Below are 12,026 nucleotides of genomic sequence, written 5' to 3' on the forward strand. Positions count from 1 at the left end.
CCTCGGCCTCCCAAAGTGCTGGGACTTGTAGTTGTTCCATATTCAGAACCTTCCCCTGCCCCCATCCCAGCTCCTCCATCCCTCTCCCACGGGTGGACGGCTGCTGGTACCAGTGTTCTCGGCTCCAGCTGCCACAGCCCAGTTCAGCTTCATGCGTGCGTTGCTCTGACCCATAGTGACATTCTTGTCCCCCGGCTCCTGGATCATCAGGGTCAGCTCTGAGGGGAGAGGGGCAGTCACTGGGGACCCCAGGTACCAGGCGGGGCCCAGGGCTAGGGCAGGGCAGGCCAAAGCCTCACCTGTGTTCGAAGGGGAAAGGTAGGTGAAGGGGCCTTTAGGCAGGGTCTTGGCCAGGATCCTCAGGATATCTTCAAGATTCGAGAGCAGCTGGGTGGCTATGAGGTGCCGGACAGGTGGGGCCAGGGCCTCTATGTCCCCAGGGGCTTCCATCAGTTCGTCCACCAATTTGATGAGGTTCTAGGGGGTGACGAGTGACAGAATCGCTGGAGCATCAGACCACGGGGATTGCCTAAAGGACCTGGATATCACCCCCGACCAGGGGACACACCACCCTGGAGATCCACAGGCCCAAGGGTCACTGAGATGACGCAGCAACCAGAAAACAAGCGGCGGACTGAGTATACACCTGCACACGTGTGGGATCTCAGCGCCACCACACACAGCTAATTTTTGTACGTTTAGTAGAGATGGGGTTTCACCATCTTGGCCAGGCTGGTCTCAAATTCCTGACCTCATGATCCACCAACCTCGGCGCCCAACATGCCAGAATTACAGGTGTGAGCCACTGAGCCTGGCCAGCTCTGTTCTAACTCTATCTGTACGACACTTGCAATGTATTTGAACCTGCTATGAAGTGTAAAATACACATCAGATTTCAAAGACTTATTTTTAGAAAAAGAATACAAAATATCGCAGGGTTTTAAAAAATCATTCCATGTTAAAGTGGTGAATGTGTTGGGTTGGGCTAAATGCAATCTTTTTTTTTTTTTAAGAGACAGGATCTTGCTATGTTGCCCAGGCTAGAGTGCAGTGGCTATCCACAGGTGCGATCCCACTACTGATCAGCACGGGAGTTTTTACCTGCTCTGTTTCTGACCTGGGCCGGTTCACCCCTCCTCAGGCAACCTGGTGATCCCCGCTCCTGGGAGGTCGCCATATTGATGCCGAACTTAGTGCAGACACCCGATTGGCATAGCGCACTACAGCCCAGAACTCCTGGGCTCAAGCGATCCTCCAGCCTCAGCCTCCTGAGTAGCTGGGACTACAGGTATGGGCCACTGCTCCCAGCTGATGCAATCTTAATTAATTAACTTATCTGAGACAGAGTCTCACTCTGTCTCCTGGGCTGGAGTGTATTGCACTATCTTGGATCACTGCCACCTCCGCCTCCCCGGGTTCAAGTAATCCTCCTGCCTCAGCCTCCTGAGTAGCTGGGACTACAGGTATGGGCCACTGCTCCCAGCTGATGCAATCTTAATTAATTAACTTATCTGAGACAGAGTCTCACTCTGTCTCCTGGGCTGGAGTGTATTGCACTATCTTGGATCACTGCCACCTCCGCCTCCCCGGGTTCAAGTAATCCTCCTGCCTCAGCCTCCTGAGTAGCTGGGACTACAGGTGCCTACCACCACACCTGGCTAAATTTTTTGTTTTGCTTTGTTTTGTTTTAAGACGAGGTTTCATCATGTTAGTCAGGCTGGTCTTGAACTCCCAACCTCAGGTGATCCGCCCGCCTTGGCCTCCAAAGTGCTTGGATTACATGTGTGAGCCACCATGCCTGGCCTTCTTTTTTTTTTGAGACAGAGTCTTGTTCTGTCACCAGGCTGGAGTGTAGTAGCACGATCTTGGCTCACTGCAACCTCTGCCTCCCGGGATCAAGTGATTCTCCTGCCTCAGCCTCCCAAAGTGCTGGGATTACAGGCACGAGCCACCGTGCCCAGCCTCCCCCCGGCTGCTTGAACCCTAGGGTAAGTCCTGCCCTTACCTGGATGGTGTCCTTGGCTGAGCTCAGCTTGAAGTTTCTGACCAGATCCTGGACTTTGTTGAAGAAGCGAGAAAGTGTCTGCAGAGAGGGGAGATGTGGGGGTCAGAGAGCTTTGACGGTGGGTGGGAAGTTTCGGACAAGGCTGTGGATGGAGTTCCCACCTCCTGGTCCCTCCGGGGGCCACTCACCTGGCTGTGGACTCCAGGGGGCAGGGTCCACGTGGGGAAAGTCGTGTCTGTAGGGAACAAGACGAGCGGCTCACTAGGCGGGAGAGTGTCTGTTTGTGTGCTGGGGGTTGGGGAGCTTCTAGGGTCCGGTCTTACCTTCACAGACAGTATCCTTTTTGTTATCCCGGGTTCCCTGTTTGGGCTTCCAGCCTGGGCGGCAGCGGCAGTTGTATGAACCCACGGTGTTGATGCAGACGGTGGAGTTGTCACACTGATGCTGGCCGGAGCTGCACTCGTCCACATCTGAGGACAGACACAGGAGGGGTCAGGCCCTGTCCCAGCCTGGAGAGGGTCCTGTCTCCTGTCTGCGCCCCCACCTCATTCTTCCCGGCATTAGTGCCTGCCTCGGAGTGGTGGATGGTGGATTATGGAAACGTGGAGAGACCTGGGCACAGCAGGTAGGCCGCGTGCAGATGTACGGGTTATGAAAACAGTGAAACGCCTTCCTCCCAGGGAGTCATCAGCTGCTGCCTGGGGTTCCCCTGAGCCTCCCCCTCAGTACCCCAGCTCCTTCTCCAGGACCCCTGCTCTTTTCTCATCTAGCCTCAGAAAAATGAACGCCTGGCACAGCTGGGTGCCTCCAGCGTTCATTCTGCTTAGTTTGTGTGGGCGCGTGGACCATGTGATCAGATGTTTGTGGGTCTCTGAGAACATGGGATCTGAGCTCTCGACCTTCACAGATGGTATTGTTTGGGCCACTGGGGGACCCCGGAATCGGTTGCCAGCCCGGGCGACAGAGGCACTGATAGCTGCCCACTTTGTTGAAGCAGTGGGTGGAGGTGTGGCATGGGTTTTTTCCAGAGGTGCATTCGTTCACATCTGAGGACAAAGTCAGAGGGTCAAACCCTGTCCCCCACCAGCCCAGGCCTGCCCTCCACTCCCTGTCTTTTCATTGCCCCAGACTGAACACCATTATTACAAGTGCTGCCATTTGGTGACCTTCAACTTCACCTTCAAAGCATTTATGATGGTCTCCCTACAAGAAGGGCAAGCAGGGACCATGGTCCCCAGTTTATAGGAGATGAAACCAAAGGGGAAACTGAGTCATGAGAGCTGGACTTCCATGACTAAAAGCTAAAATCTCTCACCTGCTCCCTCCCTCACTATGGTGGAGGTTCTTTTTCTTAGAACTGGGAGTGACACCTTCTTCCACTCGCATGTGACAGATGAGGAAGGGGCGAGGTCTGGGGGTCCCACAAGGGCACTCTGGTCCCCAGAAGTCCTGCCACCTCCCTGCTGTGGCCGGGACCTTCCTGGGAGGTGAATGCTTAGGCGGGGGCTTAGCAGGTCCTTGGGCTCGTGGGAACCTGTGGATCTTCTCCCTCCTCCTTGGCTGCTTTGTGGGACCTGCCTTGGTTCCATCCCAGCTCCTGTCCAGCCTCACAGCCTTCTCCCAGGGCCTCTACCTTGGCAGAGCTTCGGGTCCTCAGGGCTGGGCTCAAAGCCAGGCAGGCACTGGCAGGCGTAGCTGCCGAGGGTGTTGGTGCAGGTACTGTGGCTTTTACAGACCCTTGGGCTCTGCTGACATTCATCCACGTCTGCAAGAGGAAGCAGAAGGTGAAGACGCCCGTAGCTGTGAGCAGCTTTCGGGGCTATGGGTCCGCCACGTTTCCTGGCACGGAAGCATCTGGAAGGCACCACTGTTTCCTCCCTTTTCCAATCCACACCGAGGCATCCCATGGTGAGCACAGTGGCCCAGGCCCTCTGTTGTCCAGATGTGGCTAGAAGCCGCTGAGTTCTCCCTCTCTCCTCTGCCTTCCTGGGCAGCTCCCAGCTAGGGTGTCCCAGCCTGAGGATTCGGGGCAAAGGCCAGGGTGGGGCCTTCCTGAGAACTAAACGCAGGGATGTGCCGTGCACCCAGGCAGGACGCATCTTGGCTCCCAACGGTGGCCCTGGGCCCGACTCCCACAGGGTGGCAGCTTGCTGGCTGAATTCTCAGAATCCTGGTGGCCCTAGCAGGATGGCGCTCTCCCATCCAAACGAGCTCTGAGAGCCCAGCTTCATGGGCAGGGACCAAGACCCCTCCTGAGCCAGGGCCCCCCCATGCGGCTCAACAGCAGGGGTGGGAGAGTCAGGGACGCTGCGGGACAGGCCAGGGCCCCCCGGACAGTGGGCAGCAGGCTGGGGTGGACAGTGGGGGCTGAGGTCCAGCCTGGCAGCCTGGGTCTATGAAGATGCCTTTTTTCTGATACCCAGGAAGGGATCTATGGACAAGGGACTAGCAGGAGATGGTGAGAATCCACATCTGAGCAGAGCTGGCAGTGAGCAAGGGCTTGGTGGCTGGAAAGGGTGCAGGTGCTGATAGGTGTGGGGTGGCAGATGAATTTGTCCTCCTGTTCCTCGTCGTTCCCCCGGGGGTGGAAACCTGTGGGGCCTGCTGAATGGGGTTTGAGCTTCTATCTCTGCCCCTGAGCGGTCCAGACCAGGACTGACCTCGGGAGAGGATCAGGCCGGGGCAATAGCCCTCAGTGACGTTCTCTCTTGCCATCTAGTCCAGACTGCAGCCCCTTCCTTCATCCAACCCTCCGAGTATGGTTTTTTGTTTTTTGAGATGGCTTCTCACTTTGTCATCCAGGCTAAAGTGCAGTGGCACGATATTGGCTCACTGCAACCTCCACCTCCTGGGTTCAATTCTTCTGCCTCAGCCTCTTGAGTAGCTGGGATTACAGGCACTCGCCACCTCACCCAGCTAATTTTTGTATTTTTAGTAGAAACAGGGCTTCACCATGTTGGTCAGGCTGGTCTCGAACTCCTGACCTCAGGTGATCCTTCCATCTTGGCCTCCGAAAGTTCTAGAATTACAGGCATGAGTCACAGCTCCCGGCACTCTTGAGTGCATTTGTGGGGTCGATGTCCCCCTGCTCACCCCTGGCCACAGCATCCTCCCAAGCCTTGGTCATCGGAGGTGCCTTCAGGCTCAGAAATTATCTGGGTGGGTCAGGGTGGAGCCTTGGATGGGGAAATGAACTCAGACTAAAAGGCCAGGAAAACGATCAGGAGGCATCTTCTTCAGGCAAGGTTGTCCTGTCCTTGAGACTTCCTCCTCCTGAGTTCCTGGATAGGGTTTTGGGGTTCATTGTGGTAGGGGTGGGAGTCAGAGGGGTTCCTGGTGCTGCTGAGCCTGTGTGAGCCGTGGCGGCAAGCTTCATCCTGGCAGTCCCCCGCGATGGCGAAGAGGACTGATACGGTGCTGGAATGCACCACGCCACACCATGTCGTGAGCTCCTGAAACATCCTGAGTGCCAACCCCCTTTTGTTTTGTGCAAATAAGGTGCCAGAGGTTCAGGGAGATGTTCTCAGCTTCCGGAAGTGGCCCCCTCTGGAGGGTCCTGAGTCTCAGGATTAGGACAAGCACAGGTGATCAGGTGTCTAGGACACCCCTGAGATGCCTGGAGACAGTGGGTGAGGAGTCGAGGGAACTGCCCCAGGTCTCCAGCCCCGATGTCAGAGGCCCCATGGGCTGTGATGCCGGGTGTGTGTGTCTTCTGGTGCAGTAGTGAGATCTGGAGTACTGAGGGTTAAAGGGAGGGGCCCAGGTGCCTCTGAGCATCTCACCTCTGGTGGTAGGTCCTGCTCCAAACTAGCAGCTGTCTACATCACCTGCCTTGATGTCCATGGAGGTCTCTCTAACACCTCAGCCCTGCTGTCCATGTCTCTGCCCAGCCACCTGGCTGAGTCCCCGTCTCTCCCCCTCTCTCAGCCCAGGCCTGTTTCTAACACAGCAATACGCCTCCCCCATAATCACAACCACCATCCCATGCAGGGGGCTGACAGCATCAGGTGGGCAGCACCCCTAGCCACGGCACCTTGGGAGGGTACCATGATTGCCAAGTACAGTTGTACAGGTTGCTCACTGCACAAAGATATTGGGCAAATGAGATGAGCAGGGGCTGAAAATCAGTCCACTCTTTGTGTGCCAAATGTGTCCACTGGGAGAAGGGAGTCTTTTTCCAATTCACAGGAAGACTCTGTCCTCTGGTCAAGTCACATGCATGTGGAACCACACAATGTCCACTTGCAAGGGGCTCCTGGGGCTAGCAGTGTGGCAGGCAGAAGCCTCCTGCTGGGATCCACGCAGGTGCATGTCCCAGGTACATGGATCTCTGCCTTGTCCCCCACCCTACCTCCCTCTTTGTCCCTCTGCCTGAATGCCGGGCAGGAGGGGTGGGGCTGGGATCGGGCAGTGGGCCCTTTCTTCTCTCTACAGCAGGGGCCCTCCTGACCTTCTGAGTCCTGAGTCTCATCACCTCCCAGCTCTGCCCCAGTCCTCTTCCTGATCGTGGTAGCCTGCACTAACTCCGTCTCTTGGAATGAGTCGTGGCTCCCAGCTGTCCACTGCTGGCTCCCATCTGCCCCGGTGGATCTTGGAAGCCCCTCCCCTGCCTGACCGGCTTCCTTGGAAGACAGGCAAAGCCTGGAGTCCCTGTTTCTCTTGGCCTGACCTGGTGCCTCAAGCAAGACCATAGCAAAGGCTCCGCGCCTCTGTGCAGGGCTGCAGCCTCGCATCTGCTCTCTGATCCTTGCACCCTAGGGAAACCCATGCTGGGGTCGCTTCAGAACAGAATTACAAAAAAACCCAACAACCATCGAGGAAAGAGTGCGCTCTGCAAGCCAGGGGCTGTTACGTGTTTTTTCTTTAATTGAGACGGAGTCTCACTCTGTCACCTAAGCTGGAGTACAGTGGCACAATCTCGGCTCAGTGCAACCTCCGCCTCCTGGGTTTAAGCGATTCTTGTGCCTCAGCCTCCCAAGTAGCTGGGACTACAGGCGTGTGCCACCACCTCCAGCTAACTTTTGTATTTTTAGTAGAGATGGGATTTCACTATGTTGCCCAGGCTGGTCTCAAACTCCTGACATCAGATGATCCACCTGCCTCGACCTCCCGGAGTACTGGGATTACAGGTGTGAGCCTCTGTGCCCGGCCTGTTAAGTGCTTTTTTTAATATAATTTACGTTCCCAGCAACTCTACGAGATAAATGCCGTTACTCTCCTTTTACAGATGGGTAAACCAAGGTGCAGGGAGGTTAAAGTCACTTGTCCAAGGTCATAAGTTTAACAAAGGTCAAAGCTACTTTCGTTGTTATCTTTAAAAGATAAGGACTCGGGCATGGTGGCTCACGCCTGTAATCCCAGCTACTTGAGAGGCCGAGGCATGGAATAGCTTGAACCAGGAGGTGGAGGTTGCAGTGAGCTGAGATTGCACTACTGCATTCCAGCCTGGGTGACAGTGAGACTCTGTCTCAAAAGCAAACAAAAACAAGTGAAAGATAAGGACTCTTTCTTCCCCCATCTCTCTCTATATATGTTAGCCAGGCTGGTCTTGAACTCTTGGCCTCAGGTGAAGTGATCCTCCCACCTTGGCCTCCCAAAGTGTTGGGATTACATGTGTGAGCCATGGCACCCAACCTATCTGTTTTCTTTTTTTTCTGAGATGGTGTCTCGTTCTGTCGCCCAGGCTGGCGCACAGTGGCACAATCTTGGCTCATTGCAACTTCTGCCTCCTGGGTTCAAGCGATTCTCCTGCTTTAGCTTCCTGTGGCTGGGGTTACAGGCATGTGACACCACACCTGGCTAATTTTTGTATTTTTAGTAGAGACAGGATTTCACCATGTTGGTCAGTTTGGTCTCGAACTCCTGACCTCATGATCCACCTGCCTTGGCCTCCCAAAGTGCTGGGATTACAGGTGTGAGCCACCGCGCCTGGCCAGTTCTTTTTTTAATGTTTTTAATTTTTTGATACTTAAAAATTCTGCCTCCAAGAAAGCTTTGGTTTGATTTTTTTTTTTTTTTTTTTTGCGAGGCAGGATCTTGCTTGCTGTGTCACTCAGGCTGGAGTGCAGTGGCGTGATCACGGCTCACTGCAGCCTTGACCCTCCAGGCTCAAGCAGTCCTCCCACCTCAGCCTCCCGAGTATCAGGAACTACAGGTGCCAGCCACTGTACTTGGCTAACTAATTTTTTTTTTTTTTGGTATTTTTTGGGGGTTTCACCATGTTTCCCAGGCTGGTCTCAAACCCATGCTCAAGCAGTCTACCTGCCTTAGCCTCTCAAAGTCCTGGGATTACAAGCATGAGCCATGGCACCTGCCAATATTCATATTCTTCTTAGGGGTGGGGTCTTGCTGTGTTGCCTGGCCTGGTCTTGAACTCCTGGCCTGAAGAGATACTCCCACCTCAGCCTCTCAAAGCACTGGGATTAAAAGCGTGATAATGTTATCACATCTCACATGTGGGCAGTGATTTCTGAATAAGTACCCTGGCCAATGTCACACACGTGGTCATGAGGATTTGGCCCAGGCAGCTGGTCCCAGAGTCAGCCCTTAATCCTCACGTTACTCTGCCTCTGGGCTGGTGGGGCAGGTACATGCACACCTGTCCCATCTTAGACCCCAGGCACTGACCCTGCTCTCTGGAAGACCCTGTTCTCTGGAAGCTGCCAGAATGGCTCTGGTGACCCCAAACCTCATGGATGGAGCGTCAGAGGACATGGGGTGTTTCTTACCTTGACACGTGTTCTGGCTCTCATTCTTGAATTGTTCTTTTCCAGGAGCAGGCTTATATCCCGGGCTGCACATGCAGTAGTAGCTTCCCTCCGTATTCACGCAGTCCGAGAATTTTCCGCATGATGGTTTGAATGGTGACACACACTCATTCGTGTCTGGAATACAACAGGACAGGGAGTCACCTCCCAAAGATGTGAGTTCCCTCAGGGCAGAGGCCCCTGTCCTTACTCCCCAACATGGGGCCTGCTTCTTCGTATCTTATGGAAAGAATCTCAAGTTGCATTGCATAGGCTGTGCTGCAGCTGGAGCAAGCCATTCCTGAAGACCACACTTGATCTCAGTTCTCTGGCTGGCGTCCTAGATTTGGACACGGTAGACAGCGCTGAGGTGGGGGATGGGCGGGAAGCTCCACATCCCCCTCCCCAGTCTTTTTGTAGAAAATTAAACCCCATCACAGCCAGGCGAGGTGGCTCACACCTGTACTCCCAGCACTTTGGGAGGTCAAGGCCAGCAGATCATCAGAGGTCAGGAGTTTGAGACCAGCATGGCCAACATGGCGAAACCCGATCTCTACTAAAAATACAAAAATTAGCCAGGCATGGTGGTGGATGCCTGTCATACCAGCTACTCAGGAGACTGAGGCAGGAAAATCACTTGAACCTGGGAGATGGAGGTTGCAGGGAACTGAGATTGGGTCACTGCACTCCAGCCTGGGTGACAGGGTAAGACTCCGACTCAAAAAAAAAAAAAGAAAGAAAAATAAGGAAGAAGAAAACATGGCCAGAATGTACCTTCTCCCCAGTCTTAAGGGTAAACTGAGGCACGACCTGAGATTCCTGAGCACCCAGCTTCTGTCTCTCCAGGAAGTGACGCCTGTTCACTTCTTACTTCTCCTCCTTCATATTTTTTCCTTCCCTCCCTCCCTCCCTCCTTCCTTCTCTCCTTCCCTCCCTCCCTCCCTCCTTCCTTCCCTCCCTCCCTCCTTCCTTCCCTCCCTCCCTCCTTCCTTCCCTCCTTTCCTCTCTTTCCTTTCTGTCTTTCTCTCTTTCACTCTTGTCACCCAGGCTGGAGTGAAGCGGCATGATCTCGGCTCACTGCAACCTCCACCTCCCAGATTAAAGCGAATCTTCTGCCTCCGCCTCCCAAGTAGCTGGGATTACAGGCAGGCAATCACGACCATGCCTGGTTATTTTTTTGTGTTTTAGTATAGAGATGGGGTTTCACCCACATTGGTCAGGCTGGTCTCAAACTCCGGACCTCAGGCGATCTGCCCACCTCGGCCTCCCAAAGTGCTGGGATTACAGGCGTGAGCCACTGCGCCTGCCCTCTTTCTCCTTTCTCTGCCCATGATGATCATCTGGAAGGTGAGGCTGAGGCCCCTAATAACAACCTCTGGTCCCCACTGGCACTGGGCAATTCTTCACAATCTCGGAGGCGCCCTGCACTGCCCCCAAGCCACTGTACCATCACATATCTCTGTGAGGCTGGTGAAGACCTCAGCTGAAGATAAAGTGGTGAACCCTGGATTGCAGCGACAGGCGGTGGCATTGACACACTTGGAGTTCTGAGGGCACTGATGGTTACAGCCTGCAGGAGCAGAGAGCGTGGTCAGAAGGTGAGGGGCAATGGGAGCCACAAAAGGGGCCCTGGGGGAGACAGGGAGGGCTCTGAGGCTCCGGTGCCTGGGGCCTCTCTTTCCCTGGGCTGAAAGGGGCTGGGTGGGGGTCCAGGGCCCTCCCCGGGCTCTGGCTGTGGACTGTGCTGTCTGCTCCCAGCAGACTCACCCTTGGAGGCCTGGGTTTCAGCTCCCAGCAGAGTCAGCCAGACACAGAATGCTGCAACAGAGAAAGGAAAGGGGGTCAGAGGGGACCCCAGAGCTGGGAAAGGAGGCTGAAGGGGGTACCTTTTGGGGGAGGAGGATGCTGACCGCTCTCAGGCTCAGATCCTGTCAGTCGTTCAAACAATGAGCAGATGTCACATCCAACTTGGGTGCTCAAACCAGAGAGTCTGTCATCCTGTCCCCATGGGGGTGGGTTTTTTGTTTTTGTTCTTGTTTTGGACACAGGGTCTCGCTCGGTCACCAAGGCTGGAGTGCAGTGGTGCAGTCACAGCTCACTGCAGCCTCCAATTCCTAGGCTCAAGTGATCCTCCTGCCTCAGCCTCCCGAGTACCTGGGACCACAGGTATGCACCACCATATTTTGAATTTTCTCCCTTCCTTCCTTCCTCCCTCCTTCCCTCTCTCCCCACCCTCCCTTTCTCTCTTTCTTTCTTTCTTTCCAGAGTCTGGCTTTGTTGCCCAGGTAAGTGCAATGCTTTGATCTCAGCTCACTGCAATCTCCACCTCCTGGTTTCAAGCAATTTTCCTGCCTCAGCGTCCCACGTACCTGAGATTACAGGAGCCCTCCACCATGCCCAGCTAGTTTTTTGTATTTTTAGTGGAGACAGGGTTTTACCATATTGCCCAGGCTGGTCTCGATCTCTCGACCTCAGGTGATTCGCCCACCTCAGCCTCCCAAAGTTCTGGGATTACAGGCATGAGCCATGGCTACTGGCTCAAAAATTTTTAAATACTTTATTTTTTATTATTTGTTTATTTTTTGAGACGGAGTCTCACTTTGTCACTGGAGTGCAGTGGTGCAATCTCGGCTCACTGCAGCCTCCACCTCCTGGATTCAAGCGATTCTCCTGCCTCAGCCTCCCGAATAGCTGGGACTGCACTCATTAGCCACCACGCCCAGCTAAGCTTTGTATTTTTTCAGTAGAGATGGGGTTTCTCCATGTTGGCCAGGCTGGAGTCCAACTCCTGACCTCAGGTGATCCACCCGCCTGGGCCTCCCAAAGTGCTGGGGTTACAGACATCAGCCAGAGAATTAAAAATAATTTAAAACATTATTTTAGAGACAGAGTCTTGCTCTGTTGCCCAGGCTGATCTTGAACTCCTGACCTCAAGTGATCCTCCCACCTCAGCCTGCTGAGCTCGGCTTGGGGATGGGATTTCAGGAACTGAGGAGTAGGGAAGGGCCGTGAGCTTGGGGGTGGTTCTCAGTGCCAGCTGCTGCTTTTCTGACCTGGAGGAGGGGATGTGGGGAGCGGCTAAGGAAACAGACTGGAGCCAGGCAACCCCAGTTCAAATCCCAGACCGGGGGCCTCTCTGCCTCAGTTTCCCCTTCTGTAGAATGGGGATGATGATGGCGCCCACTCCCCAGTGTAGTGTGGGAGTGAACCGCACGACTGCTGTCTGGTGTGCCTCAGCATTTACTGCTGTCTACATTTCTTTTTTTTTTTTTTTT

General features: G+C 54.4%; 1 protein-coding gene across 7 annotated transcripts in view; it reads right to left on the reverse strand.

Annotated features, from left to right (window-relative positions):
• ADGRE5 (adhesion G protein-coupled receptor E5) overlaps positions 1-12,026 on the reverse strand; it is a 24,582-nt gene that overhangs the window by 6,682 nt on the left and 5,874 nt on the right. For 3 of the 7 annotated variants that reach the window (XM_017497614.2, XM_017497613.2, XM_037727526.1), the window contains 10 exons: positions 10,519-10,569; positions 10,199-10,321; positions 8,734-8,889; positions 3,639-3,770; positions 2,905-3,051; positions 2,329-2,475; positions 2,194-2,240; positions 2,006-2,083; positions 300-477; positions 111-218 (listed from right to left, as the gene is read on the reverse strand). In XM_017497614.2, coding sequence (XP_017353103.1) covers positions 111-218; positions 300-477; positions 2,006-2,083; positions 2,194-2,240; positions 2,329-2,475; positions 2,905-3,051; positions 3,639-3,770; positions 8,734-8,889; positions 10,199-10,321; positions 10,519-10,569 — 1,167 coding nt within the window. The remainder of the gene's footprint in view (positions 1-110; positions 219-299; positions 478-2,005; positions 2,084-2,193; positions 2,241-2,328; positions 2,476-2,904; positions 3,052-3,638; positions 3,771-8,733; positions 8,890-10,198; positions 10,322-10,518; positions 10,570-12,026) is intronic. The other 4 variants (XM_037727527.1, XM_017497616.2, XM_017497617.2 and 1 more) reach the window with 4 other exon arrangements.

This window comes from Cebus imitator, unplaced genomic scaffold (genome assembly GCF_001604975.1).
Source record: "Cebus imitator isolate Cc_AM_T3 unplaced genomic scaffold, Cebus_imitator-1.0 Scaffold234, whole genome shotgun sequence".
In the NCBI taxonomy this organism is placed as follows: Eukaryota; Metazoa; Chordata; class Mammalia; order Primates; family Cebidae; genus Cebus; species Cebus imitator.